At 47.4% G+C, this 22,612-nt stretch overlaps 1 protein-coding gene across 1 annotated transcript in view; it reads left to right on the forward strand.

Annotated features, from left to right (window-relative positions):
* AFG3L2 (AFG3 like matrix AAA peptidase subunit 2) overlaps positions 1-22,612 on the forward strand; it is a 233,440-nt gene that overhangs the window by 166,910 nt on the left and 43,918 nt on the right. Inside the window, exon 14 of the mRNA XM_085606063.1 lies at positions 5,723-5,838. Within this exon, the coding sequence (XP_085462189.1) occupies positions 5,723-5,838 (116 nt within the window). The remainder of the gene's footprint in view (positions 1-5,722; positions 5,839-22,612) is intronic.

Here is a 22,612-nt window from a genome sequence, read left to right on the forward strand (position 1 = left end):
CGTTAATAGCCCTTGGTTGAAGGAATTACTGATTTGACCATAGCAGATAGAGGGCCATGGATTAAGCGGAGGACCACTCACATTTCAAACTTGTCCTCGTCCACTGCTCGAGCAAATTTGGATTTGATCACTAAAGATCTGCTATCTGAAAACAAGTCAGAACCCTATTGCTGAGCCCTGCAAATAACACTATCAATGTTTACCCAAGTTGCCTGATAAGGAATGTAGGGGAGGCTAACCAAAGGCTGTGCGTGGTCCTAAATTGCAGTCCTAGAAAACAGGCGCATACAGCAAGACTGAGGGCAGAATACAAATTGACAATTAAGAATAGGAAAATAGCCATCAAAGAGGAAATTTGACAAAATCTTGTAAAAATGACTAAAGTAAAAGACACCTGAGGTTTTTCAAAAATCTTTGATTGCCAATTGGGTTACGGACAAATATCAATGTAGACTTATAAGTAGAGCATTTTATGGCCATTTACTTTATCAGGGAACTTGAAAATGACTCGTCAGAAGGCCATTCATATTTCCCATTAGATATCATATTTGAGCTTCAGGAGGTCATCAAAACGATCACTGAATGTCCCGTGTGTATAGCCCTTGGTCCGGACAGGGTCACAATGGACCTTGTCAAGCAAAAAGCAAAAACTGTGGTCCTATATGAATTTAAAGAAGGGCTTGGTACTCGAGAGCAGTGCCTAAATCTAATCTTAATTATAAATAAGTACACAGTAGCTAAGACAAGGGTATTATATGGTTCCTTCATTGATTTGAGTAGTGCATTTAACCGGGTTAACAGTGCAAAATTATTGAATATTCTCTCACAGTTTGACCTCGCTCAAGATATGGTAAACTTTTTACGTGCCCTACATTGTGGGTGACTGTGTCAGCAAGATACAAGACTGAGGGCGAATGCACCGAACCCTTTGAGTTAGCCCAAGTTGTCCACCAAGGGTGCGCTTGGGTCTCATTTTGTTTCTCCTGTATACCAATGGATTGAATGGCTTCTTGCTCTCCATAGAGAAGGACATGCCAAGGGTTAATTCAATTCCTGTCACAGCTTAATGCAAATGATGTAGTTTTGCTTTCGCGTACCTCCAATGGTTTCATAGGTTGCATAGATAACTTTCTGATGTATGGACAAATTAATCCTGCACACCAGTATCCTGTAAGCTAATTGCATGGTATGTGGTCCGCAAACAAATAGAACTAGACCCATCTCTATTAAGGGTAAGTGAAATGGGAAGGTGAACTATGTCCCGTATCTGGTGTCATAATTGATTCACATAGCACATGGTCGTCTAGCCTTTATAACAGATGTCTCTGCTTCAACCATTGTGTTGGAGCTTTGTTTTATTTTGCAAGGAACATCGGAAGCAAACCAATCCTCTCCTTATTAGAAATCTAGAAGTGTAAATGTCTACATGTCCTTACGTATAGGGCTGCTATTTGGGGCTATCAAGACACCACTAAATTTCAGATAGAGGACAATCGGTTTTGTAGGCATCTATTAGGGATACCACCATCTAGTCCTCATTATTTTTTTAAGAGGCATTAGGCCTAACATATGCATAAGATCAAGCCAATCTTGCTCCACTGCTTCTCTGGGTATCAGTATGGGGAAACAAACGTGCTACCTTCAGTCATAAAATCATTCCCATTTGCTTATCGTGTGATCAGGGCCATATGATTCTCTCGCTCGGATAAATAAAAAATATTTTTGAAGCTACAGGCAGACCCTACCTGTTTGCGTCCCCTCATTTGATTGAGGGAGACACCATTAAGGTGAATAATATATTTATGTTGTTTTCATACACGAGCAGGGAGGGTAAGGGGATGGAAAACCTAGCCTATGTGATTATGCTATTGTTCAAACAAATTCTGGCACTGAACCATACTTGAGCTTGATTAAAACACCATAAGAAGCCATCTTTGCTTTCTGTTTTGTTAGTATGATTCTGCATCTGTATTGATCAGCCCTGCTCTGACAAAACCTCCATTCAGACACTAATTCATGTGATCTTTAAAGGAGCAATATTTAGTACACATTCTTAAACCATATAGGTTCCATCGGTGTAAACCAGCTATTTATTTCTTATGAATGTTGTTTGCCATTCCATGGGGCTTTTTATAATGTCTGCAATCCGCGAACGTAGTTTAATGAATTTGATATAATGTGATTTTTTTATGTAAGCCGTTTGTAATCTTTTTTTATTGTATTTTTCTCTGCTCTTATTTGTGTTTTTATGCTTTTGTGCTTATTTTTTATAATAAAATGCATGATATATTGTTACTGCTCTTCCATTTTTGTTTTTTATTAAATATCCTCAGTTGTGAGAGGGAAACCCTGAACACTTTCTTGTACTTTTACTTCAGTGTGCAGAGCACAATCAACATTTTTAAAGCTCTGGGACCTACTTCTTGTATCACTGGCTCCCGCTTGTCAGATTCTCTTAACTACTAATTCCTTTCTCCCATGACTAATACCTTCTTTGGCACTGTGAGGTGTAGAGGGTTTGTCCATGATCTGTCGGACATTTGTAGGTGTCTAGTTCTCAATATATTTGGTATGTGGCTTATTTTTTATTTTAATAGGTTCCCCACTGCAGGAAGTGATCGTTTTTTCTTCTTTGTGACTGATCAGGTGTTTAAGAGGGAGGGGACTTATGAAACTGATATTCTTCTCATGGCAAGGACGTTTTCATGACTAAGTTGCCTGTCTTGCAGGACCTGCAGGGCTAGTAGCCCTTCTTTGAACTTTGTTCTTCTGCATTTTTTAGATAGTTTATTTTTCAATCTTTATTACTGAAGAGTGCTGCTAGTGCCCTGGGCTCCTTCGATTGTGTTATTCCTGTAGGCTTTAAGACATACTTTAGTTGAGTTGATTTGACTTCAATGCAGATTTTGTTAAGGGAAACATTAAAAGAACATATCATACGTCCTTCCCTGCACCTTCTTTCACCACTACATCCAGTAGTCTTAAAAATGTTCCTGATCCAGAATACATTCCAGATTTAACCTGATCCCCAGTTTGATAATTCGAAAATGTGTTGTCTGTGGTCAGAATGACAGTGTCTCCATCAAGGTCTTTACAAAACATTGAGTCTAAAGGGAAAGCATTTTTTCTCCTGCACCATTCTCCTCCGATTTGTTAGTTCTATTCGCACCCTAGCCTGCTCCTGCCATGCTCTATGGCAAGTGATGAGAGATTCCAACTACTAGACACATGAGTGCAGCTTTTTTTTAGAGTTGGTCAAGGATGCATGGAATTGTTAAAGTATACAATCCGCTTCACAAACGCAGACTAGGCAACCAGATTGTGGGGCTGCGGCGTGTCCCCTATTTTACTAGTTATGATTTCAGTTTGTATTTCATGGAATTTCCCAATAAAGCAGACTAAAGGGCTTGGGCATTGTTCCTTTTGAAGTAGAGAAGCTTCCTCCGCATGGCGGAGAATGATGGCCACTCCCGTAAAACCATACTGTGCTCTTTGGGGAACCCTAGCCTTTCTGCACCAACTAGCTGTACTGTAATCTGCAATGACATCCAAAGTTGCCACAAACCCGAAGCCCTGTAGCTTCTTCTAGACTACAGCATGTAACTGCCAAGTGCAGAGGTTGCGTTATTTGTAGAGTATGTCACTTTACGAACCGGATCCCACGTAATTGTTGAAAAAGAAAATGGGATGGTTTTCAAATAGACAAAGTGATTTCAGACCATAACGTTCTGAATATTCTAAAAGTGTTCTTTTTCTTTGTGCTTTTCTAGCGATTTGCATTCTTTTCTGCACCAGTGTCTATTTGGGATGGTTTTCTGCAAAAGGTAGAAGCCTTTCTGCAGACAGAGGAACTTTAAAGGGTTCACAAATATGAGGTTAGTCTAGGTGTCTTCAGGTCTGTGTTTCATTCAAGCAAATAATAACGAGAGCGAAAAAATGATGATCGCCTCCATGGGACAGGTCTTCAGGAGCCTATTACTCGTGGACTATGTGTTCTGTCTGGAACTGCAGGATGTGTTTTTTGTCCCCTCCATGTTTTGATGTAGGCAGAGGCCATTGCCAGGAAAGAGCCACCCCTTTTGATCTGATAGTGGTTCCAGGAGTCTTTACAAGCATCTTGTTGATGGTGAGGACATGTAAGGAACCCTGAAAAGATTGCATTGGTGGCCCCCTATGCACAATTACTGGCAGTCATCACCTCAGTGCAGGGTTGGCAGAAATTATCACCCCAGTGCATCAAGCAGACTTGGTAACAGTTATGTAAAAAAGACTTTGTCAATTCTGAATTCCTTTACGTGAGTAATACATAGCAGGCACAGCTATAACCCCTGACACCAAGGTAATAATATTAATAATAAGTTTCCCCTAGTGCCACATTATTCATCAGATAAATATCAGCTTTAAATATATTTTGGAAATTAAACCGCTTTTTTCCAAAACATGCTTATGAGGTCTAAAAATATGTAAATTTTCATCTCAGATGCACACTTTTTAATTTTGGTATTTCTTGGTCTATTTATTCATTCAGCTGAGCAAAAGCCTCAAATTTCGTAAACTGGGCTTCACACAGGAGAGCTACTTACAGGTATCTGGAAAGCTACCGTCTCAAGGCTGAGTGTTCAGACTGTATTCTGTGTCCCACTTAAAAGGACCCCTTTAGGTATTAGCAGAATTATTCAAGGACATGAAGGATGCTCCTCAAAGAGTCTGTGATTTGCTGGTTGAAAGTTCAGGTCCCAGGCAAGGGCATTAAACGCAAGGCGAAAATCAATAGGAAAACAAATTAAACTGCTGTGTCAAATGTAAGAAGGAATCATGGATGGAAATCCTAGGTAGAGGTCCTCAATGCAGAGTGGCTCTCAGCACCAGACCCCAGCAAAAGAACGAGGAACACCAGTAAGGGGTAAGTGGGGGAAAAGGATGGAGGTGAACAGAAACACAGACCAGGCGAAAACTGAGGCAGGGGCAAGAAGGACCTATATGCATGGAGGAATGGCAGCCATATGAAATTGGACTGCATGTCTTCAAAGTGCTTGAGAATTCAGTGAATGAAAACATCCCAGAAACACTGCTTCTTATAATAATAATAATTACATATAGGATTTTTTATTTTTATGTAGTGTTACACAATAAACATTTTCTCGAATGAAAAATTATCAGGCCTGTATGCAGATTTAGATGAAATATAACGTCAGTGTTTATCACTAGAAATGTCTTGTTTTTATTCTGGGAAGCCTTAGCTTTAAGATGGCTTCTACATTCATCAAATAGTCCCTCCCACATACTGAAATCAGTGAAGCCTATGTGTTTCAATTGAAACACTTTCTAGGAGGTAGAAGTATACATCCAGTCACCTAACAGTTTAAGGTGAGAAAACAATTCTCCTCTGGACTGAGATGAGCAGTGATCGACAAAGTCTGAAGTGAGTGGCTGAACGATAATGGTGAAGTGGTTGAGAGGGGCGGACCCAAAGCCCACTCCAAGTATAATAGTAATTAGTCTATTTACCGCCATAGTGACGGAAGCCAGACCTTAAAATGGCTGTAATGGATTTTAAGGTCTTTCTATATTGTTCCACAGTCATCCCACTAAATTCACTTGCTTGAATGGTGAAGGTAGCCATTGGTTCAATCAATCTCCTAATTTGTGTGTTCTCTGTCTTGTCAGTTCTGAATGTGTAAAATAATGTTGTATGTAACAAACTTTGTTCATACTGTTTTAGGTTTGGAAAAGAAAACTCAAGTACTACAGCCAAATGAAAAAAAGACTGTGGCCTATCATGAAGCTGGGCATGCGGTAGCTGGCTGGTTTTTGGAACATGCCGATCCTCTTTTAAAGGTAACCACAACCCAACCTTGATCACACTTTTAACACAATTAGGCCATCAAGCTATTTAAGTCCCTTAGGACTAAACTTAACAGGACAGTAAAGGGACTTCCACAAAAATATGGAAATAGTCCAGTATGTCCTATGACATGGGTAGTGGAAGGTGGCCTTTATGATAGGGGAGCTGACACTGCTCCATCAAGAGAACGTCATGTCGTTGGTGTATTGGCTTGCAAAAAGTGGAAAGCCTTCCAATGTATGCTAACCAATATGCCATTTTCAGCAGCATCTACATATTCCATAGCTGGATTGCACATAATTGCAGGTTGGTGTCTCTGACTTATGAGAAACTCCCAGGGAAATATTTTAAGTGGTTACTGGTATTGTAATACTGGGTTTGGGTTAATTTCCAGAAAGGTTTTGTTTTGGCAACAATTCCACTGTGTGGGTACCACGATGTGGCAGAATTGCTCTTGCGGTGATTTAATCCCACCCCTTATATGACTCCCGACAACCTATGGGGAAAGCTGTCCGTTTGAGGTGATCTATTCCAAATTTAGCTGACCTTCCTCCCCCAGTTTGGCAAACCTGTGATACCCTCTACGTTGTGGACTAAACTCGATCCAATTTAAAGTCCTTCACCCCCGTAATATTACAAAAGCACCTATGAACCCATTTAACAACGAACACAAATCTGTTTTAGTTCTTAATCCAGCACTGTTTGCGTCTTTGCATTCAGGGTCTTGTAATGCTGTTTTGCCTGTTAAAAATCAATGAGCACAAATTCCATTCTGCACTGAAATAGTTCAAGACTGACATGTGACAACATCAGAGCTGCTGGTATTTAAAAAAAAAAAGCTAGAAATCTAGCTGATGGTTATCAGTTATTGCAATGCACAAGGTGTTGGTAGGAGTTGCTTGTTTTCCACTACAAACAGAGTTGAAACAGTTGGCCTAATGTTGGCACGAAGAGCCTTCTGGATGACTCGAGAGAGTGTGCTTCCCTGCCCTATGTTGATCTCCTGGTAAGTCACTGCATGCACCATTGCTCTAGGATTTTTGATGTTTACCTCAATGAACACGACAATCACGTATGTCCACTGAGGGTCTCTCTGTTTACATTGATTGAGACCTTGGAGCTTTGGACTGAGATCAAGGAGGCATGCAAAGTGCATGAACAGAGAGTGGCTACTTCCCTTTCTACCGGGCTATGGTAGACCAACACTGGTGGCAGCATTAATCTATATTAAGGGTTACCTGTACTCCTTGGGTGGCAGTGGCTGTCCGCTCCTTCCTCGTAAAATCTGTGCAGTATGCCTCACCTTAGTTCTTTTTGCCCGTATCCTTTCTAGGACATGTATTCATGAGCAAGTGTGTGAGGGGATGAGCTGCTATGTGTAATCCAAAATTAGCTGGTATCTGTTTTGCTGAACTGTCCAGCTTCCCTGTGTACCTCCATAGTCCTTGTAGAAGTTGCTGGGTTTTGAGAAGGCACCAGGTATTACCAGTGTTTAGCTCCCTTTGTGCTGGGTTATGGTGAGGCCCTCCTGGCCCTCCTAAGGATGACACGGACAGGTACCAAGAAACTAGGGAGCAGGGCTGGAGGTCCTCCTCATGCACCAATCACGCAGTGCAAATGCTGGAAATATGCCCCAGGATTGGAGGGGCACAAAGGATGCAATTGTAGAAGACCCCTGATAGGACCTGCCTGTCCATCAGGGAACGATAAAGGTATGGCTTCATCAGCCAGTGGTGTGTTCTACATTCCCCTTGTTTTTTGAGAAAACCACGCAAACTGCTTTGGTTGAAGGCGCAGAGATCCAGGAGCGTGGGATCCCTTGGATTGTAATTCTCCCTGTTAGACTCCGGAACAGAGTGTGGGCTTGAGAATATGTCTCTGTGACGGATTGCCTTTGGAGAGAAATTTACCAATCTGACTGAAGGAGCTGGACTTCAGCTCATCAGGTGGCATCTCAGAAGAGAATGGGCTCTCTGTGAGTACTGTGAAGGCACTTGGTGATTTGAAGCACAAGGAGACCCCAGGCGCGGGCTCAAGATATTGAAAATCTGCTGAACAGAAAGAACAAGAGAGACAGGGGAAGTTCCTTCCTGCCATTGCAAGTGAGACTGCTTTGCTCCTAAAGCCTCCCTTGCACTCTTGGAGCCTGGGGGTGACTTCAGATAACATCTGCAGCTTCGGAAGTGTACCGTGTTGAAGAACATACCATTTGAACCCCTAGGTCTTGCATAGTCTCCTGCTTTGTCCATACTTGTCCTGGATTTAGTTAGCATTGTCCCAGCAGGTGTTCTTCTATTAGAAACTCTACAAATTGACTAGTGTCTTCTGTGGTATAGACTCCAGCCCATTTTTTATCATCTCCGGGTATCCGGGTGTACTGGCTTCTCTTCCAGGGGATCCTCATCAGTCATAAGCACATGAATATTCCCTCCCATGCGCGGTAAACATATAAACATAAATGTGGAAACCATATATGTAGCTATATATATATATATATATATATATATATATATATATATATATATATATATATATATATAACAATAAACACACAATGCAGCCTTCCTTATACCAAAAAACGCAGAGCAATGTTGTAAGAATTTCCCTTGCATTTAAATACAATTTCAATAAAGCAGGGAGAAAGAAACACATTTGAAAACTGCTTTAATGCACAGCAGAAATATATCCTGCAAAGAGGAATGAAAAAAAAACATTGCCAGCACATAGGCTTCATTGCAGAAACATCAGTGTAGAAAGCTGAAAAGCTAACCCACAAACACACAGAATAAACTGGCACTGTGCCTTTAAGGCAGCCATGACCCCTAGCTTCCCATGATGCCTCAGGGGTGACATTTAGGTCAGTTGTTCTTTCCGGCTCCATCTGTAAGGACCCTGGTAACTTCAGCTCTCAGTTTTTTCTGATTTCTGTCAGAAATCACTATTTTTTTTTGTCAAACATTTTACTTCGTCTTTTTGTTGGTGAAGAACCTTTCTACTATTTTTGAGAGAGTTGAGCATTATTTTCCAGTCACAAATGCCCTCTCTCTTTGACTCTTGCCCTTCCTGTGGCAAGAAGAAGGCTAAAACAGACTCCCATCCTGTCTGTATTCTCTGCCTGCCTTCTGATCATGCTCCTAAGACCTGCCAGCATTGCCAGTCGCTGTCCAAAAGAACTCTGAAGGACAGGGAGAGGATTCGCCTCTATGGGCTGGGTGAGAAGGGGAACACACCTTCAAGAGGCAGGTCTCCGATGAAGTAGAGGAAAGAGAGAGCCACCACTCCTTCTAGAAGTAAGGTTCCAGCCTGCTCTCCATCAGCTTCGGGCTCGGCGCCACAAATACCTTCATTGGCAGCGAAAACGTCGACGAGAAGACCATCGACGGCGGGCTAGCCGTCGACAGAACACCGGTCGTTGACGAAGACTACAGGTATGTCCAATCCTCCGCCGTCGTCAACCCGGCGACGATCAGAGTCGAGGAGTCACTCTCCGTTGTTGCGGGTTTGCCCAACGTCGAGAGATGGATCTCCGTCGTCGCTGTCTGCTCAGCCTTTGACGTCGAGACATTCTCCGCCGTCGCCGGGTCATCGGTGATCGGCGTCGAAGCAGGCGTCTCCGTTACCATCAACCAGGCGGCGGTCAATGTCGAGACGTGCCTCGTCACCAGAGGCAAGGCACCCATCGCCTCCGTTGTCGTCATCCAGGTGGCGTTCAACGTCGAGGGCTCGATCTTCACCAACGACGAAGAAAGATTCATCGTCGAGAACTAGAATAAAATACACTAGGCGTCGTGAGACGGCGGTCTCCATCGACGGCGGTCTCCATCGACGGCGAGAAGTGCCCCGATCTCGACTCTGCTGGCTTCCAGTAGACGATCAGAGTCGAGAGAGAGATTGGAAAGGCATAAAGACACGACGTCGAGAAGGATTTCTCCGTCGATTCATACTTCATTGGGGTCTCCTGCACGCTCAACATCGAAGACGAAGTCTGTTGGCTCCAGGTGTTCGACGTCACATCATACAACGTCGAAGCACACGGAGAGGTCGACATCAAGGAGAAGATCACGCTCTAAGGATTCACCAGTGATGGTGACGCAGAGTCGGTCGACGTCGAGACACTCTCCATCGACGTCACATCGTTCATCAAGACGCTGATCACGCTCCAAAAGTCACAGAGAGTCCTCTCATTCTAATAGGAGCTCCCCCCAGACGCTCTCGACGTCACGCAGCTCTTCTGCTCATTCTCCTGAGCATCCAAGAACATCTCCAAGAGGCTCTCCAAGGAGATAGCGATCTCCTTCCATTCATCTTTTGCCCAGATGGCTTCAACCTCTCCATCACTGGCAGAAAGAACCCTCTGGTCATGCTCAGCGGCCTACGGACTATTCCAGTCCACTGTCCACTGGAGAGGTCCCCCACTACTCGGACCAGAGAACACAGAGGCAGTTCTCCTGAGCATAGGTCAACTCATGCTCATCACAAGAGAAGAAGAACACCATCTTGTTCCTCGTCTTCGACACGCTCATCCAAAAGGGACTACTCGCCTACCCTTACGGATAGCCCTCCTTCTAGAGAGTCACCCATCGATGATGTTAACCCCTTTCACGATGTCCTCACTAGTGGAGCACAAAAGCTGAGCATAGCCATGTCAGCTCCTCAGACCACCACTTCCATCATTTTCGAAACTCTCCATAAGAGATCTGCGGCTAGACCATTACTTCCTCTAGTCCCTGGTATCATTGAAATGGACATCTTCCTCACACCATCATCGGTTAAAGCAGCTCCTGCTCGGATCCTGAAAAAATATAAACCTGCTGCATCAGATTCCCTTTTTCTGAAATCTGATCCACCACGGACTCTCATCATCACAGCAGCAAAGAAGACACATGCGGTGGCTTCTTCCTCCTCAGCTCCTCCAGATAAAGAAAGTAGAGCCCAGGATAATTGGGGGAGAAAGGCCTGCGGCTCTGCAGCATCTTCTCTTAAGGTATCTAGCGCTGCTGCCCTGCTGGGCCGGTATGACAGGTCCCTATGGGATTCGCTGGAGCGTTTTAAAGACAAACTCCCAAAGGAGGATCAGCAAGACTTATCAAGGGGCGCTGGTGGCCAACCAAGTAATCAGCACAGCAGTGGATGGGGCTTCTTTGGCTGCACACTCGTATGCACATGGTATATGTGCACGGAGGTCTTCCTGGTTGCGCCTGACAGCTTTGAAACCGGAAGCACAACAACGTATTTTGAATCTTCCGTTTTCTGGAAACTCCCTTTTTGGGTCACACACTGATGAGGAAATGGCCAGAATGAAGGCAGAGTTGGACACATTAAAGGCTGTGGGCCTTTTAGAAGAAAACGGAGTTCAAACAACGCTACAGGCCCTACAATCGTAAAAATTACCAACAGAGGGTTCAAACCCCTCAATGGTCGCAAAACAAAATCAAATCCCAATAGCAAGGCCGTCGTTCCTCGAGAGGAAGAGGAGGACATCAACAGCAGTCCTCTTCCATAGCAAAAACTCAAGGAAAGCAATGATTTTCTGCTTCCTCTAGCACCGTGGGAGGAAATATTTCAAATTGCATACAAGAGTGGCGCAACAGAGGAGCCTAGCGCGCATCCAAGATGGTCGCGTGAGCACAGGGCTCCCCGGACCCTTGCTGCTCCTCGGAATTTATCCTGAGAATATCCTGATGTGGTTTATGGAATCTGGCAGATGAAGACCGGCTGAGCACGTATCTCTTTTCAGAACTCGAATCGGACCTGGGAATCCTGAGTTGTCGTTGTTCGAACTTTTGGGACCCACCCGACGGAGGTGCCCGGGGCGAAGGTGAACCGTGGAGCCGTGTCGTAATTGAACAACAGCGGCTGCAGTGCGGTGCCAGTGGCCGCTCTACCACTTTCGGTTTCACTTTCGGACTTCAGGGGGCTGGCCTGCGAATGCACTTGATGTGGCGGGGTGTTTCCTTGGCCTCTGCGCGAGGCCTTGTCTCCACCTGCCACCAGTGTGCCCATCGCCTTGGGTCCCCCCGCACCGCTATATTGTGGTCTCTGGTGAGGCGCTGGTCTGCGGTGCTGGTGCCCCTACGACTCTTGATCGGCGGTCCCCTTCGGTGTCCGTGACCACATGGGGGGCAAGGGGGGCCCCGAGGGGCGCAAGACTAAGGCCTCCCTCCGCGGGGGACCGGTCCAGGCCAACAACATGGACCGCTACACTCAGGGCAGAGGGTCCCCTGGAGCGACCGGCCCCCCCCCCGGATGCCGTCGGTGGTGGCACGACCGTCTCTCCGGAGCTTTCCCTGCAGGACATCATGGGCGCCATTGATGGCATCAGGGAAACCATCGCCATGCAATACGAGGCCCTGGCCCGTAAAATCGACACGGTGGCAATCGATGTCACCTTAATTCGGGCAGATCTCTCCAAAACTAACGAGAGGGTTCAGGCTCTTGATGTGCGGACCTCCACCCTTGGCACGGATGTGTCGGACCTGCAGGCCGCGCTTGGTGACATTAAGGCGGTCAACGATCAGATGGCCCGGCGGCTGGAGGACTTCGAGGGACGGGCCCGACGCAACAACATCCGTGTCATAGGCGTACCGGAGTCCTCCGACAACCGCCCGGTTGACCTCCTGGTCGAGGAACTCATCCTCCAACAGTTGGCCCCTGCAGGCCTAAGTAAGTTCTTTGCCGTGGAGCGGGCCCATCGAGTTCCGGGCGGTCGGCCACGGCCGGGGGCCCCCCCGAGGCCTATCGTGGCCAAACTGTTCCACTATAGAGATCGAGATGCGATTCTGCAGGCCTCACGGGTCCACGGCCCGGTTCGTCATGAGAACTCATCCATTAACTTTTATCCGGACTTTACCCAACTTGTCCAGAAACAGCGGATGGGATTCCAGGGGGTGAAGCGTCGTCTCCGTGAACTGGGCCTAAAGTACTCTATGCTCTACCCTGCAAAACTCCGAGTGGAACATGAGGATCGGACTGCCTTTTTTGACTCTCCTGTGGCCGTGAGTGACTGGCTGGACTCGCTGCCGGACAGAGGTGACCGTCCCGGGCCCTCGGCAGGCGCCGAAGGTGACGGGTCCCCTTTGGAGTGACTTTTGGTCCTTGATTTTGCCATTTTGCATTGTTCAGCTGGGTTTTACTTCTTTTGTTCATTTTGTCTCACTAGGACCTGTGTGGGGGGCGGGCGGGGACGGGTCCCTTTCCTTCTCCGGGGTCTTTTCGTAGAATGGGGTTAGTAGGGCGACAGGCACACTGCAAGTTGGGGGGGTTTTCTGGCCCGCAGGGGTGCAGGGTGGGGGGAGTTGGATTTGGGGGGGGGTTGGGGGGAGGGAGGGGTTGTTTTGTTGTGTGTTTTTTGTTCGCAGGGCGAGGTATTGATTTTTGTCCAGATTCGGGAACTGTGCTACTGACTGGGGGGCCTTTGATCTATTGGAGGGGATGGGGGGGGACGGGTTGAGACTGATGTCATGGAACGTCAATGGGTTGGGGGATCGTATCAAACGGGGTGTAGTACTGCAGTATTTGCGTCGTCTGACTCCTGATGTGGTGTTTATCCAGGAGACGCATCTGGTTGGCAATGTTTGTCATGCAATGAACAGGGGGGGATACCGCCTCGTGGCCCATTCTGGTTTCACAACTGGTTCCAGGGGGGCGGGCATTCTCCTGCGATCCTCACTTCCGTTGGATATCACTAGGGTAGTCTTGGATGACAGAGGGCGCTATGTGTGTCTGACTGGGAGGTGGGAGGGGCAGCCCCTTTCCCTGGTCTCAGTTTACGTCCCCCCGGGCCTCCAGAACTCCACTTTCGCGGACTTGGGTCGAAAGCTGCTTGAACTTCCGGAGGGTCTTTTGCTTATGGGCGGGGACTTTAATTCGGTGGTTTCGGGTGACCTGGATCGTCACCCACCCAGGGCCCTCCCCGCTGCCCAGGCATGGCTTGGTGGCCTGCTGGAGACCTTCGGCCTGGTGGATAGTTGGAGATTAATGCATCCGACCCAATGTCAGTACACCTTTCACTCTGGGGCGCATGGGAGTCTTTCTAGGTTAGACTATTTCCTTATGCCCGCGGCACAGACTGGTCGGATTCGAGAGGTTAGGCACCTGGCGCGGGGTATTTCCGATCATTCCCCGCTGTGGCTGCTCTTTGACACCGAGTCGCGGTCTGCAGGGCGGATTGCTCCCATTAACCCATGGTACCTGCGAGACCCTATGACTCGCGACAGCCTGGTTAAGGCTATGGACCAATACTTCCTTGAAAACGAGGGGTCGGTGTCGTCCGCAATGTCCCTGTGGGAAGCCTTTAAAACCGTAATCCGCGGACACGCCCTCTCCCAGATAGTGATGGCTAAGAAGCTCAAGAGTGAGGCAGTGGTGAAGCTGGAGACTGACATCTCGGGGCTGGAGTCGGCCTTGGAGACGGGTGTCACTCCGGACGGGCTCCATGCCCTCAGCCTGAAACAGTTTGAATACAGGTCTCTTGTCACTGACGCTGCCAAAACGATGTATAGGGAGCAGCAGGGTCGATTGTATGATGCCGGGGACAAGGCGGGAAAGTTGATTGCGTGGCTGGATAAGAAGGAGAGAGTGAATCGTGTGGTCCCGGAGCTGTGTGTCTCGGATGGAGTGTGTGTGACTGAGCCTGGTGAGATTGTGGAATGTTTCGCTGACCACCTCCGGGCCGTGTACTCCCCGGTGACTGATAGGGATGAAGAAGACTCTTGCCTTCTGCTGAGGGATATTGCTTTGCCCGGCCTGTCCGTCGAAGACCGTGAGCAGCTGGACGCCCCCTTGTCTGTAGATGAAATTGCAACTGCGATTCGGTCCCTTCGTTCGGGCAAGGCGATGGGTCCCAACGGGCTGCCTATTGAATTATATAAGTTGCGCCCGGATAAACTCGCGCCCTTCCTCCGTCGTATGTTTCAGGAGTCCCTTGAGGCAGGCTCCCTTCCTGACGACCAGCGTCTGGCGACGATAGTCGTGATCCCCAAGGACGGTAAGCCACGAGATCGCTGTGCCTCCTACAGGCCTATTTCACTGCTAAATGCAGAGCCTAAAATCCTGGCTAAAGTCCTTGCCAATCGTTTGTTGAGCGTCATCTGCGATTTGATTCATCCTGATCAATGCGGCTTCATCCCTCACCGTAACACCGCTCTTAACTTGCGGCGTCTTCACGGCGCCCTCGCCAGGGCGGAGTACCTCTCCGAACCAGCCGTGCTGGTTTCTTTAGACGCCACGATGGCCTTTGACACCATCGAGTGGCCATTCCTCTGGGCTGTCTTGACCAAATTCGGCTTTGGGGAGGGATTTCTTGGCTGGGTGAAGCTTCTTTACACGGGACCCATGGCTCAGGTGGTAGTTAATGGGCGGGTCTCTCGGCCCTTCGCTCTCGGTAGGGGTACGAGGCAGGGGTGCCCGTTGTCCCCTCTGCTCTTTGCTCTTGCCTTGGAGCCGCTCGCTGCTTGGCTCCGCTGGGAGCCCTCGATCAGAGGGATCCGGTGGGCCCCGGGCTTCGAGGATCGGGTCTCGTTGTATGCGGACGATATTCTCCTGTATCTCACCTCGCCGCGGCAGTCGCTTAATGTTCTCTTTGATGTTCTGACTTCCTTTGGGAGAAATTCGGGTCTAACGATCAACTGGTCTAAATCCTGTGTCTATCCTATCTCCGGTGACCCTCCTCTCTTGCCGCCTCGGCTTCCGATCCAATTATCTCTGTCCGGCTTTAAATACTTGGGAATATACGTCTCGATGGACCCGGTGGCTCGCTATGAGCAGAATCTCCTGCTTCCACTTCGGCGTTTGAGGGAGGACACGGCTCGGTGGTGTAAGCTGCCCTTGTCCCCGCTGGGTCGGGCAGCACTGTTTAAAATGATGTCCCTTCCCAGATTTCTCTATGCACTTCAGAACTCCTTCGATGTTATTCCTGTGTCCTACTTTCGGGAGGTGGAGAGCCTGCAGAGGAGACTGGTGTGGGACGGACGGGCGCGTATCGCTCTGGCAAAGCTTACTCTCCCCTGGTACGACGGGGGCATCGCGCTTCCCGACATTCGCAGGTATTATTGGGCCTCACAGCTATCGGCCATTAACCATGCCACGTATGCGCCTGGCTTGAATCCGGCGTATGAGATGGATAAATTCCTGCTTCCCGGCGGAAACTATAACAGGGCACTTTACTCCAGCTCGGCTGGACGGACCCTTACGGGCCCTACTAAGATTGCGGTACGGATCTGGAAGGCGGCCAATGTAGCCTTGGGCTGGAATGAGCGATTAACATGTGCTACTCCTCTGTTTGCCTCCGACCGCCTGGGAAGCCTCTGGACAACGAAGGGGTTTGAACGTTGGGACACGATTGGTATTAGTAGAGTGGGAGACTTATGGATTAAGGGTGCGGTTAAAACATTCGCGGCGCTCCAGAGCGAATACGAACTTACGGAAAGGGAGTTCTTCCGCTACGCCCAGATTCGGCATGCCCTGCTCTCTGTTTTTGGGAAGGGGACCACGATCCCGGCTTCTTCGCCCCTCGAGGACCGCATACTCGATGGTCATGTCCCCGACAGTACTATCTCATTAATTTATAAAAAACTTATCAATAATCGGGCTGACCTCTTGGTGCGCCTCCGGGAGGCGTGGACGGGGGATGGGGTGGAACTGGACGACGAGGACTGGCAGTCCGCACTGTCGTCCCCCAAGGAAGTGGCCATTCCAGCCCGTCTCCGCCTGGTCCAACTTAAGATTCTCCACCGGGTGTATGTGACGGGTCCCCGTTTGGTCTCGATGGGATTTTCTGAAGACGGGCTATGTAAGCGGGGATGTGGACTCAGAGCCACCTTTCTCCATATCCTTTGGGAGTGTCGCGAGGTGGCGGAATACTGGCGCCGGGTTCATGTGGTCATGGGACAAGTCACCGGGGTTGTGCTGCTGCCGGAGGTGCGTCGCTGTGTCCTGAATGTGTGGGAGCCCAATGATTATAACGCGGCTCAGACTCGGTGGGCGGCCCTGGGGAACATGATTGCCAAGAGAGATATAGCGCAGCTTTGGGGTTCCCAGCGGCCTCCCACCGTGTCCGTATGGAAGGAGAACATGGACTGGTGCATGTTCAGGGAGAAGACTGTGTATGTGGCTCGTGGTAAACCGGGGGCATGTGGTAGAATCTGGGGGCAATGGAACGCGTATCGTGGGGGTATCTGTATTCCCCCCCTAGTGGACACCGATATTGCTTTGTCCCCCTGACCCTTGATGGTTCCTTGCGACTTTTGGAATAACCGAATATAGACGTTCCTCTCCCGTGATCCCCCCCCCCGACCTATCAGTACTCCTTCCTCTTGATAGCTATTTGAAGGTCTGAAGTAGAGTCCCCCGGATGTAGCCTGACCCACATTTTTTGCTCTTACGCCTCGCCTTTTGTTTTTATTCGTTATTTATGTTAAACCTATGTATCCTGCTTCCCTAGGACTATCCGGAGCCATGTACGGGGCTGGGCCCCGGGAGTCGACTACTGCCTTAACATCTGTATGATCCTTTCTGAATCTAGCGGCCGGCCCTGGTGGTTGTAGGCCCATGCTTGTAATTGATTTATTGTTCAATAAAATTTTCAAAAAAAAAAAAAAAAGAGTGGCGCAACATCACCAAAGACCAGTGGGTGCTAAATATACTGAGCAATGGGTACGCGCTACGTTTTTGCGCGCTCCCAAGAGACATTCCTCCGGTAAGGTCACGTCTTCAACATCTGGAACTGCTGCGTCAGGAAGTGTCGACCCTTCTGAAGAAACTAGCCATAGAAGAGGTCCAGCCTGCACAGATCGGAAAGGGAGTCTACTCCAGACACTTCCTTGTTCCGAAAAAAGACCAACCAAACAAGTTCAGACCTATTCTAGATCTACGAACTCTGAACAAGTTCATCCGAAAGGAGAAGTTTCGAATGTTGGCGCTCCATCAAATATTTCCACATCTGAGGAAAGGAGTTCGGATGTGTTTGGTGGATCTCCAAGATGCATACTTTCACATTCCAATTACCCCAAGGCATCGCAAGTTCCTGCAATTCATGGTAGGCGCGAAGCATTACCAGTTTAGAGTCTTACCATTCGACCTCAAATCTGCTCCAAGGGTATTCACGAAATGCATGGCAGTGGTGGCGGCAGCATTACATCGCCATGGCCTGTTTTTGTATCCATACCTGGACGACTGGCTGTTGAAGGGACTATCTCCTCACATGGTGCAGAATCACCTTCACATCTGCCTGGATCTCCTTCAACGCATGGGCCTTCATGTGAACGTGGAAAAATTAGTTCATCAGCCCACTCAATCGCTCCACTATCTGGGCGCCACCCAGGACTCCGGCCTAAGAAAAGTGTTTCCTTCGGAAGAGAGATTATCAATGAGAAACAAATGCAACATCATATTTCAAGCACATCAACCATCAGTAAGACAAGTGGCGTCTCTACTGTGGTCGATGGCCTCTTTTTTTTTTCTCATACCCAGATTGAGAATGACACCGTTGCAGCAGGATCTGGAGGATAAATGGGACCAATCCTCGGGTCATTCGGACGACCAAATTCTCCTCTCTCAAGCAGCGCAGAAGTCCCTTCTCTGTTGGATTCAGCCAAAGAAACTTCTAGTGGGAGTCCCATTCCATCAACCTCTGCCAAAACAATCCCTGATTCCGGACGCGTCTCTTCGGGGATGGGGAGCGCATCAGGGTCAACTGCAGACTCAGAGCAGATGGACCAGCAAGGAACAGACCTATCATATCAACATGCTAGAACTGCGGGCGGTTCATTTGGCCCTCAAGGCATTCCATCCGTCGATTCAGTCCGAGTCGATTCTGATACAAACGGACAATACAACCACCATGTGTTACTTAAACAAACAAGGTGGAACACGCTCTCGCCCTCAGTCTCTGGAATCTCAGGTGATCTGGCACTGGCTGCTAGCCAGGAACCTCTCGATCACTGCAGTGCATCTGCCAGGAGAACCGAACGTGCGACCAGACGCCCTCAGTCGACACTTCCAAGAACAAGAAGACTGGGTACTCAACGACGAAGTGGTGGTGGACATTTTTCATCAATGGGGTCATCCATCCATCGACCTCTTTGCAGACGATCGAAACAGAAAATGCCACTCCTTCGCATCCAGATTTTACCGACCAGGAATGAGAGGGAATGCTCTTTTGATAGACTGGTCCGGGACGTTTGCATATGCTTTTCCACCCCTTCCTCTCATCCCGAAGGTGGTGACCAAGCTCATCTGATCCAGGATGAAGATGATCCTTATAGCACATGACTGGCCACGGCAATTGTGGTATCCGGACCTGTTGCAGCTCTCGATCTGTCCGCATCGGAGACTCCCGTGCAGGCCGGACCTTCTGACCAAAATGGGGGGTGTGGGGGGGATTCTGCACCCCATCCTTCCCTCTCTGAGCTTGGCATCATGGTTGCTGAGATCCTGCAGAACGGACATTTGAACCTCCCTCGGGACTGCATGGACATTTTGAGGGAGTCAGAGAGACCATCCACAAGAGCCTCTTACTCTTTTAAATGGAAAAGATTTTACTTGTGATGTATGCGTAATGGTTGGAGTCCAGTTAGCGGGCAAGAAGAGGTAATCTTGCCGTATCTGCTCTACTTGGCCAAATCTGGTTTGAAATACACGTCCATAAAAGTGCATTTGGCGGCCATCACAGCATATAGAAAATCACCTGACCAACCTTCTTTTTTTCAACTTCAGGTGGTCAAGGACTTCCTTCAGGGGTTGAAGAAGGTTTATCCCCCTGTCCGACCTCCTCCGCCTTGGGAGTGGAATCTAGTTTTGTCAAAATATATGGGTCCTCCTTTCAAACACATTCATAAGGCCACATTACAACACCTTACATGGAAAGTAGCTTTTCTGGTGGCTATCTCATCAACACGCAGAGTGAGTGAAATTCAAGCACTCTGTTCTAAGGAACCGTATACAGTTTTCCATCACAATAAGGTGGTTTTGAGAACTCACCCTTCCTTCCTTCCCAAAGTAGTGTCTGACTTCCATGTCAATCAATTTCTCTCCCCTTCTTTCCAAATCCTGCTACACCAGCAGAAAGGTCTCTTCACTCATTAGACCTCAAGAGGGTTCTCAAATTCTATTTGGAGGGATCATAATCCATTAGAAAGGCTGACCAATTATTTGTAAACTACGGCTCTGTTAGAACAGGCTTTCCAGCCTCCAAACGATCCATTTCAAGGTGGATAGTGTCTTGTATTAAATTGGCTTACCAATTAGCGAACAAGCCTTTGTTGGCCTCCCCTAAAGCTCACTCTACTAGGGGCAAGACTGCTACAATAGCTTTCTTACACAATGTACCGATGGCCGATATTTGCAAGGCTGCAACTTTGAAATCAGTCCGTATGTTTACCAGGCATTACTGTCTGGATTCTGACTCCAGAGCAGATACCCAAGTAGGCCAGGCCTCCTTGAGGAATCTGTTCCAATGCTAGCTTGATTGGAGTCTTTGTAATCGTTTTTTCTTACAATGTATCTTTATTGTACTCTGGTCACTTGCCCGCAGGATGAGGGGATGGGCTTGCTATTCTATTCATGTGGTTACGACTATTGATGAGGATCCCCTGGAAGAGAAGGATACGTTAATTATCTGTAATCCTAGTTCTCTTCCAGCGGTATCCTCATCAAAGTCATAAGCAACCCACCCGCCTTCCCGGACAAGTGATCAAGATACATGTCATCTCTTTGTGCCATGGCCTTCGGGTCTCTGCAAAGAACAACTTACCTGTCACCCCTGAGGCATGATAGGAAGCTAGGGGCCATGGCTTCCTTAAAGGCGCGGTGCCAATTTATTCTGTGTGTTTCTGTGGGTTAGCTTTTCAGCTTTCTATTCTGATGTTTCTGCAATGCAGCCTATGTGCTGGCAATGTTTTTTTTTCATTCCTCTTTGCAGGATATATTTCTCCTGTGCATTAAAGCAGTTTTCAAATGTGTTTCTTTCTCCCTGCTTTATTGAAATTGTATTTATATGCAAGGGAAATTCTTACAACATTGCTCAGCGTGTTTTGGTATAAGGAAGGCTGCATTGTGTGTGTGTGTGTGTGTGTGTGTGTGTGTGTGTGTGTATATATATATATATATATATATATATACATAGCTACATATATGGTTTCCACATATATGTTTCCGGGATCCCGCGTTTGGGCTGGAATATTCATGTGCTTATGACTTTGATCCTAGAAAAATAGGATTACAGGTAAGTAACTTATCTATCCTGACCAGCCACTACCGGTGGACACTGCAAGTGACTACTGGACTAGAGGGACTGCAATAACTGTACCAAGACACTAGGCACCACTAACTAGATTCCTGGTACCACAAGAGCTGTGCCCGCTTCAAGGAAGGGTGGGCACTTTTGTTACTTTGGAACAGTGGTATCATTGCTCTAGCTTTGAAAAATAACCCTGTGCAACATGGCCTTCCTATTGGCATGTTAGTTGTTTTATAGTGTGTAGCAGCTAGGTGTGATAATTCTGTTTGGGGTCAGAACTTTGACCTAGAGGGTCATGGAGACTTCTGGCCGCACTGTGCAGTTTAATTTTATTTCCAATATATGTTAAAGTACGTTTTCTTTGATAAAGTAAAGCTCTAAATGGACAATGATTTTATTAGCTGGTATTACAGTGTAAATTGTATTCTGAACATCTATCCCACCTCATGTCTTTCAGTAAGTCTTGGACTTTTCTGTCTTGCTACCCTGAGAGAGTCAAGGGCTGGAGAAGAACATTTGATTGTTCTGTTTTGAGTCTAATAATACTGTGGCCTCAGGGTACCAGTGAACTCTAATTGATGCAGCTAGAGCCCAGTAACTCATGATTGCCCTGGTGCCTCAGGAAACTAATCGTCACACTGTGTCTTTTGTTTAATGCTTTTCCCATGTTTGTTTTAGCATGTGCAGGATTTTTTCCTGTCCTCAGTGCTTTGTGTGACAGGCATTTTCTCAATACAACTGTGTAGAATAGCAATCTACCCTGTATTTTTGGGGGTCCTAGATATTATGTCACATTAGTTCTACTGCAATAGGAATTGCCTGTTATTGCTGGCAACCCATTCAAAAGAATGTTCTCACTTGTGACTTTTCAGTGGATCCCTTCCTGCATAAGTGTTTCTTTTCGTCTGCCACCCAAGACTCACCAATCATTTATGACCAACAGCTCTCATCCAATTTGTTTTTTCCACCCATTAGGCAAGAGGCATAGTTTTGAGTTCCTATTGTGTCACTCAATCCTAACCAAAGTGGTATTTTTTTTCTGTTTCACTTTGCCAGTAGTCTACATTAAACCTCTTCTTCCTCAACTGTTCATGCCTTTCGGAGAAATTTCAGTTTCCCTTTTGTTGACATCGTTCATATTGGGTTTGGCAATGCGACTGATGGGATTGTTGATATTATGCTAACCTTTGGAATGAACTCAACCTGCTCTTCATTGAAGAGGCCCAAATAGGCCAAACATGTCTGGGTTTGCATGTGTTCCCCTCAGGGGTGGACATGGTCTGGCAATTTATACTGGACCGGTCCTTTTAGAGCACAACAAAGGCTTACGGCTAGAGCGATCAACTTTGAAGCTGGGGAACTGTGTTCGAGTCTCGGCAACGACACTCAACATCCTGTGATTCTGGGCAAGTCACTTAATTTCCCGATGCCAAACAAAAATTAATGTGTCCATATGTAACTAAACTGATGCTCATGTAATGCGCTCCGATACTCAGTTTCTCGGGTCTAGTTCACGCTATATAAAACTCTAC

Source organism: Triturus cristatus, chromosome 5_1, assembly GCF_964204655.1.
Source record: "Triturus cristatus chromosome 5_1, aTriCri1.1, whole genome shotgun sequence".
In the NCBI taxonomy this organism is placed as follows: Eukaryota; Metazoa; Chordata; class Amphibia; order Caudata; family Salamandridae; genus Triturus; species Triturus cristatus.